At 60.9% G+C, this 8050-nt stretch overlaps 1 protein-coding gene across 1 annotated transcript; it reads right to left on the bottom strand.

The window, feature by feature from the left end:
- Positions 1-281: 281 nt before the first annotated feature.
- On the bottom strand, positions 282-7724 carry DUSP7 (dual specificity phosphatase 7). The gene is made up of 3 exons (XM_019753296.3): positions 7049-7724; positions 5103-5537; positions 282-2355 (listed from the first exon to the last, which is right to left on the bottom strand). Exons 1-3 carry the CDS (start codon positions 7557-7559, stop codon positions 2048-2050), a joined length of 1254 nt encoding a protein of 417 aa, XP_019608855.2. The 5' UTR covers positions 7560-7724; the 3' UTR covers positions 282-2047.
- Between the last annotated feature and the right edge of the window lie 326 nt (positions 7725-8050).

Genomic DNA, 8050 nt, shown 5'->3' with positions numbered 1-8050 from the left:
GGCCATGAAACCTCTCCAAGCTTCCTTCTCCTGTCAACCAGTCAGCAAAGGCCAACAGGTAAAGCTGATGCCCCTGTCTGCCAGTGCCCCAGGGCTGAGGAAATGCCCACACACAGCTTCTCCCAGAGGCCTGGCTGCTCCCTCAGCTATGGGCACCTCTGAGGGGTCAAAGCAAGTACCACGCAGACTCTGGCCACTGCCTCACACAGGGCAGGCGCTGCGATGCCAGCCAGTGTCCCTTCTTGCCTCCCCCAGCCCTTGCCCTTATCAGACACAACTCATTTTAAAGAAAAAATAATATTTATTTGCAATATAAACAAAGTCCCGTTGCTGGTTCGGGATATATATATGTGTGTGTGTATATACGTAGGGTCACAAATTTTCCTTCATAAGATCATAAAGCAAAACTGGCCACCCTCTTGGCATACCCTCATTTACACAAATCTGATGCATCTTTCTGGGTTTTTCTTTTTAAAAGTAAAAAAGAGAGAAAGAGAACCATGTACAGCATGGAAGCTTTTTGTCAATTTCTCGACTGTGGCAAGATTTTAATCCGCTGCCTTAAAGAATCCCTGAAAACAAGCCCTGTGAGGTAAGATGCAGGGGGGCCGAGGGCCGTGGCCTCGCTCACATGCCGAGCGCCGGCTTGCTCGGGGACTGGCCGCCCGCTCCCCCTGCCTGGCCCCCATGCAGTCCTGACACCTGGCAGAACCGAGGCCGGAGAAGGAACACGAGTGGAGGAGGATAACGGAATCCGTGGCACTGTTCTCTGGATGAGGGGGTGGGGGTCGCGGACAGAGCCTGACATCCCTCTCACTTGTCCGTCCTTGCCCCCTGTGCCTGCCCCGGGACTGAAATGGGTACGGGTTTCCTGGTAGTCGAAGGCATGGGCAAGAAGAGCGCTGGGCAGGCTTCCACGGGGACAAGCGGGCTGGGGGTGGCAGCTGAACCAAAGCAACAGCTAGGGTGAGGGACAGAAATGGGAAGCAAGGCTGGGCCCCCACCACCGAACATTCCCCCAGCCCCTGGGCCTCCACTCTCAGTTACAAACAGAGAGAGAGAAAGAGACAGAAGTAGTGAGTCTGTATAGAAAAGGGTCCAGGGTCCAGGCCCTCCTAGGGGCCGAGCCCAGAGGGCTAACGCTACTGCTTGGCAGTCCCCCGTGGCCCCACCTTCAGCAGGGCCTCCCGTCTCCTACCTTGGGGAGTCTGCAGGGACCACCAGAGGGGCAGTTGGGAGGGCAGAGACTGCAAAGGCCACCTGTCCAGCTGACCCATGACAACTTGCAGTGGCCATCACAGGCCCATGCAGGGCCATGCTGGGCTGGGCTGGGCTGGGCCAAGGTGGGAGATGTGGGCCGACAGGGGCCGATGCTGAGAGCAGCAAGCCACTGCTTCAGGAAGGGCCTGCTGCAGAAACGGAGGCTTCACACATGTGCAAAACGCATTTGGTCAAGATCAACACGGGGTTTGTCTTTTGCATTAAAAAAACAGAAAGAAAGAAAACAAAAGACCAATCGCTTTTGAGATAGGAAGAAAAACAAAACTGAGAACACCTCTCTCTCTCTCTCTCTCTCTCACAGGATCAAGAAAGGGATGAAATACTGGTTTATACAATCCACTGTTGCGTACAGCCTGAAAATAACACTTTTCATTGAAAAAAGAACAATCAGAATGTGAACACTGCTCCAGGGAGCCTGGATTTACCTGCCGAAAGTAAAACGTAAACTCAGGTCCGTGGGTGTCTTTAAAAAACAGCCAGACTGACTGGGCCTCAGCAGAATGGAGTGTCCTGGGCCAAGGATGAGGTTCGCTGGACCCCCCGCAGCCGTGTCTGAGCGCCGGCGGCCTCGCCAGAAAGTCCTGCAGACGGAGGCCTTGCTGTGGGCTCTGCCACCCAGGATGGTAAGGGCAGCTCGGCCACTTGTCAGCCTGGATCCAGGCGGTGTCCAGGTCCCTCAGGACAGACACAGCAGGACGGGCTCGCCCACGCGGCCCTGTGGAGGGTGGGGGAGGAGCCGGCACCCAGCCCACTGGTGCCCCTGGCCTCACGTGGACTCCAGGGTGTTGAGTGGGAACAGGTTGTGGTTGGTGGGCGTGGAGAAGTAGAGCTGCTCGCTGGGGGTGCGGTTGTCGCACGGGCTGCTCAGCCCCAGCGTCCGCTCAAAGTCCAGCAGCTGCCCCATAAAGTTGAAATTGGGTGAGATGTTGGACTTTTTCCTCTTGACAAAGTCATAGGCGTCATTGAGCGACAGGTTCATCTTCTGCATCAGGTAGGCCACCGTGACCGTCACGGAGCGGCTGATGCCGGCCAGGCAGTGCACCAGGACACCACACTTCTTGGAGCGGGCCTCGTCTGAAACACACAGGCACGCATCAGGGAGGCGCCTCCTGCAAGGAGCCAGCAGGCAGGGCTGGGGCACAGAGGGCGGCATGGTCACAGGCTGGCTGGTGCCTGACTCTGGAGGGACCTGGTGCAGTCCCACATGGGTGAGACCGCAACTGGGGGCAGAGGTCAAGAGCTTGACTGTGGAGAGGACTCTGCCACTCGTTACCGCCAAGCCACTGGACATCCCTGTGCCTCAGTTCACTTATCTATAAAATGGGCCCCCGTATTAACAGTGCTCTTGTAAGGACCTGAGCCAAGTGACAGCTCCACAAATGCGACTGACTGTGACGACGTAATCACTGCTAATGCTGCGACAGTGCTGAGGGTGTCACCTGCACCCTCTCAGGTCCTCGGCACCAGGCTAGTAAGCTAATGTTATAAATGCGGAAACGGGCACAAGAGACAAAGTGAACAGCCCAAGGCCACACAGAGGTTCCTCCTAATTCGTCGTACCCACCGCTGCCAGCCCATGACCTGGGGGTGGGGACTGAGCCTGCTCTCCTGGGCACCTACGGGCAACCCCCTCCTGGGAAAAGGCCTTTGGGAGGCCCCTCCACAAGGGAATAGGGGCCCAGCCCTGCACTCTGCCCTGCCCAGCCAGTCCTCAGGGCCTTAGCCCTATTCCTGAATAGCCAGGGACTGGGGTGATGGCCACGCCTGAGGTTTCACAAGTGGGGTTTGCTTAAGTAGGACCCCCACCCCACGTATTATACGTCACCCCAGCAGGCCCATTTGCCAGTGACATCTCCCACAACCAACCAAGGTCTTTCAACCCTCCCGCCCACCCCTCCCAGCTTCCCCCAGTGCCACTCTCAGACTCCTTTGCCTCGCACACAGTAGGAGCTCAATAAATACTGGCTGAGCCACTGAACAACTCAGTCCTGTAATCTGTCCTCCCCTGGACCCTAGGGCAGCTGCCTCTTTGTGCCTCAGCTGTGCCAGGGACATAGATAAACAAGAGGCAGCCCTACGGCCCCCAAGCTCCCCACCTCCCTGACTCCGAGCCCACTGGGAACCAGCACACAGTTGGCACTCAATCAGTGTATTCCTACAAGACGACCCACATTGTCACAGACTGTTCCTCAGCTGGTGCTCACTGCCTCTGGTCTGGCAGAGCGTCTCCTCCCCACCCCTACCCCCTCGGAGGGTACCCAGGGCTAAGCATGCAGTAGGTGCTTAATCCAGACTTGGGGACTGAGTGGGGACAAGACCAGCAGGGGAAGAGACAGATACTGTGGCTTTGTGTCGAACCATGTGGTCTGACCTTGAGATTTGGGGCAGAAGGAGGTGATGGAGACAAGTCTCCAGTGGTGACACACCAGGATATGGGGACCGCCTGGCCCCCAAACCCACTTCCGGGTGATCCAAAGTGAAACTGCTTCCACTGGCTTTATTTTTAGCCCTTCCAGGGTGTGGCTGAGCCGTGGGGGTGCTGGGCTGGGTTCTGGGCCACTGCAGCCTATGGGGTGCTGGGGCCTCAATTCCTTCATTCGTCAAATGGGGAATACGGTCCCCCCACCTTTACACCCCGTCCTGTCCCCCTCCCCAGATGTAGAGGGGCCTTCAAGAAGGATAAAGGCACCTACAAACCAGGCTCAGCCCTGAGGAATCTGGGGTCCCCTCAACTCCCCTGCCTAGTAGAGGAGCAGCGCAGAAGCTGAGGCAGCACCACAGCCCCTGGCCATGCCCTCCTGGGCAGAGCTGGAAGCTCCGCAGGCCCAGTCACAGCCCCTCCCCCAGGCCCCAGCTTCCTTCCTTCCTCCCAGCCAGGCACCTAGTTTTGGTTCCCAGTAAGCGGATGAGATGGGGGAGCCTCCCACTTCCTGTTATTAAAGCTAGCCCAGCCCAGCTGACACCAAAACGCCCTCCACTGGACACAGCTGCCAGTTGGAGAAGACGGCCCTGGCTACCTCCTCCCTGCCACCAAAAGCTGGGCAAAAACACTGGGTCACCAGGCTCAGGGAACCCCGGGTTTCCATTCACCCTGATCTTGTGTCTCTTTCCAGCACCCTGGGTGAGAGGGGAGGCCACAGCCTCCAGCTGGCCGAGGAGGAAGCAGGAGGGGCGGTCAGAGATAAGGCGACTCACGGAGCCCAAGTCAACTGAGGCTGGGGCTGTCGGGGCTCACAAGGCTCTATGACAGCAGAACAGGCCTTCCTCAGTCTCCCCCCCACACACATTCTCTCTACAACCCCTATTCTCCAAGCAAGTCCCCCACGCTGCCGGGAGCACCTGGGGCCCCACATTCCAACAGCTGCCCATTTTGGGTAGGCCTTTAGCTCCAGACCACCCTTCAGCCCCCTCAGGTACACAGCGAAGCCCAAAAGGCACCGTGACAGACCCATTCTGTAGAGACATGTGTGCCGACGCGTGACACGGAGCCGGCGAGACCCGTGGGAGGCCTGAGAGCTGCGATGTTTCAGCTTGCTCAGCCTGAAACAGCAAAGCCAGAAAATCCCAAGCAGCACGGTAGAGGCCATGAGGTGCCGACAGCTGCGGGGAGCCCAGGGCTCAGGGGACTGCTCTGGCCCTGAGGGCTTCGGTGACTCACAGCAGGTATGGGTACACCCATGGGCACATGCTGGCACATGCAGGGCACACACAGGCCTCGACAGGCCCAGAGCTACCTAGTCAGGCGCAGGTGACACCCGGAGTCCGGTACACACCTTGACACGCCTGCCGACCCACCCTGCCCAGAGCACAGCAACACCTACCGATGAAGCTGATGGCCTCGGGGAAGAACTGGGAGAGGTTCTGGCTCCAGTGGTCAGAGATGGGGATCTGCTTGTAGGTGAACTCGCCACCGTGCTCGAAGGCGTTGGGCAGGTTGGGCGTGACATTGAGGATGTACTTGATGCCGTACTTGCCGAGCACGTCCAGGTTGGTGGAGTCCTTGGCGCAGCCGAGGTAGAGGTAGGGCAGGATCTGGACAGGGAAGGCCGGTTGGCTCGATGGCACAGGGCTGCCGTCCGACTCGGTGGCACTGCTGGGCAGCTCTCGGTCTGACTCACCGTCCGAGCAGTCCGAGCTGATACGGAGGCCCCCCAGGCCCAGCACTGAGGTGGGTGGCGAGCCGCTGGGCGAGGACGAGCTGTCCACGTTGGTCTCGCAGTGCTCGGAGTACTCTGTCTGGAACTTGTTGAAACCACCTGTGGCCAGGGCGAGACAGGGTCTGGGTGAGAGACTGTCGGTGTCACGGGCCAGTGGCCCCAGGCCAAAGGGGTTGCACGAGACCATGATGGCCCCGGCGCCCTGTGTCAAGCACCATAACACCAATAACGGCGAACACACACTGTGCCAAGTATGGTATACATGTACCTTCTCCTGTTTTCTCCATATCTACCCTATGACCCACTTCACAGATGAGGAAACTGAGGCCCCAGGAGGTAAAGTAACATGTCTGAGCTCCATACCCTACTCATAAGGCTTCAAGGCTCCAGCCATACCACCAGCTTTAGGGCACTTGAGGACAGGCCCTAGATCACGCCTCTTCTACAGCTCCCATGTGCACCTAGCACCCATGGGTGCCCAATAATTGCTAAGTGCTAAAGAAAAGCAGACAACACCATTTCAGGCCAGCACCTGTGGGTCTGCAAACCCCTCTTATAGATGAGACTGCAGAAGTCAGAGCTGTGTCTGGGTCAAAGGCAGAGAGGGCTCCAGCCTCCTGACCTGAAGTCCAGAGCCTGCATCCCACCCCCAACCAGTCAGGGAGGATAGTGTGAAGGTACTGGCTGGCCCTTTCCCCCAGCAGGCACAGGTCTATAAAAGGGGTCCTAGCCCCACCTCTCCAGAACTCCCCCTTAGAACACAAGATCCCCCAGCCTTGGACCCACAGAGGGGGAGGACCGCTGGGGGCTTTACAGGGATTAAAAATGGGGAGCGCCTTGCTGCTAAGCATGGGCCCTGCGCCCGAGGGTGCCGCAGGCCTCCTCTCCCCTCCCTGCCTGCCCGCCCCACTGCCAGCGAGAGGCCATTTTGGAATGTTAATTGGAAACACCGGCTGCAGCCACTCGCCCCCCCCCCCCCCAGCGCTGCCTCCCCCTTCCACAAGCTCTGAGGCGGCATGCTGGGGACTGGGGGCCCTGGAAAGCCAGGGCTGGGGCAAGGGACACTGCTTACAGCCGCGCCCCAAGCGCCTCCAAGAGGCAGTGATCCCCAAGCAGCACGACCCATGCAATAATGCCTAGAGTCCCCCAATCCCAATGGTCCCTATGCTCTGGGAGCCGGGATGGTGCTGAAAAAGGCTCCTGCCTTTCCCCTCGACTTCCAGGGACACACATTCCAAGCTGGAGGAGCTAGACTTGGGTGCCCTGTCGCCTTTGGGGTCCCAGGAGGGGGCCCCTCCCTACTCTGAGGGGCTCAGCTGGAACCTGGACGCTGCCATGGCCCCAATAACAGTTACAAAGGAAAGCCCAAGCAGGGAAGTTTGTTCAGCCCACTCGAATCGTGCCGAGAAAGGGCTGCAAAGGGGGACCCCACGCCAGTCTAAACCCGCACCGCGGGGGCCGGGCTCCCGCGAGGGGCGGATGCGGGCCGGGGGCGACGTGGCGCCAGCGGGGCAGGCTGAGCGCTGGGAGAGAAAGTAGCCTCCGGCGGGGGCGTCAGGGAGTCGCTTTAGAGCCCTAATCCCGGACCCGGGTCGCGGTGCTGCCCTCACCTTGGAGGTAGTAGGCCTGGCAGCCGTCGTCGCGCAGCTTTTGCAAGAGCAGGCCAAGCACCGAGGCGGGTGCGCCGGGCTCTGGCTGCCACTCGGCCGTGGCCTCGTCGTAGAGCAGCACGGTGGCCGCTTTGCAACGCGTGGCGAAGCGCTCCTTGTCGGCGTGGTTGGGGATGATGGAGCGGATAGGCAGGTTGCCCTTGCGCAGGCGGCGCAGCATGAGGCCCGGGATGGCCAGGTTGATGGCCGTCTCGATGTGCGACGACTCGAAGAGCTCGTGCGGCCGGCAGTCGAGCAGCAGCAGGGACGCGCCGCCGCGCGCTTCCAACTCCTCCTGTAGCCACTCGGCGCTCTTGCAAGGCATGGCCCCCGCACCCGTCACCGTTCCCGCTCCGGTGCCCGCGCCGGACCCCGCAACGGGCTCCAACCCCGCCCCGGTTCCCCCAGCCGCCGACGCCCCCGAGGCCGACATGGGCGCCCGCACTGGGGGGCCGCGGAGCTGGTTTTTCATGGGGAGCGCGGGTGGCCCGGGGCCGGGGCCGGGCAGCCCTGACCAGGGACCGCGCCCGGGCCGCGCGGGCCCCAGCCGCGTCTCTGGGCGCCCGCCTCCCGCCGAGCTGCGCGCCCGCCGCCCCGGCCTCCCGGCCTCCGTCCCGCCCGGCCCTCCGCGCGCGCCGCGGCCTGACAGCCCCAATTAAACGGCGGCACCCGAGGCCGCGCGCCGAAGCGTCCTCCGGGGGGCGGGGCTGCGGGGCCGGCACCCGGCCTTAAAGGCGCCGCGCCGCCACCGCTCCTCCCCACAGGGTACGCCGACGCGCTCGCGGCCGGGTGCGCCGAGAGACCTGCGCCTGGGCCCTCGCCCCGCCTCAGCGCCGCGACTGTCTCCTTGCCGGGAACTGGGTACGACCCACTTAGGGGGCCCGATCAAGACGCCCTCCTGGGTCCGGTAGACCCGTGCTCCCAGTTCTTCACGGACCTATGTTGAAGGGCTGCCCTGGATGC

Source organism: Rhinolophus sinicus, chromosome 5, assembly GCF_057876585.1.
Source record: "Rhinolophus sinicus isolate RSI-liver-muscle chromosome 5, RSI-T2T, whole genome shotgun sequence".
NCBI lineage: Eukaryota > Metazoa > Chordata > Mammalia > Chiroptera > Rhinolophidae > Rhinolophus > Rhinolophus sinicus.
Note: the sequence above shows the minus strand (reverse complement) of the source record. Positions and strands in the feature narration are given on the sequence as shown.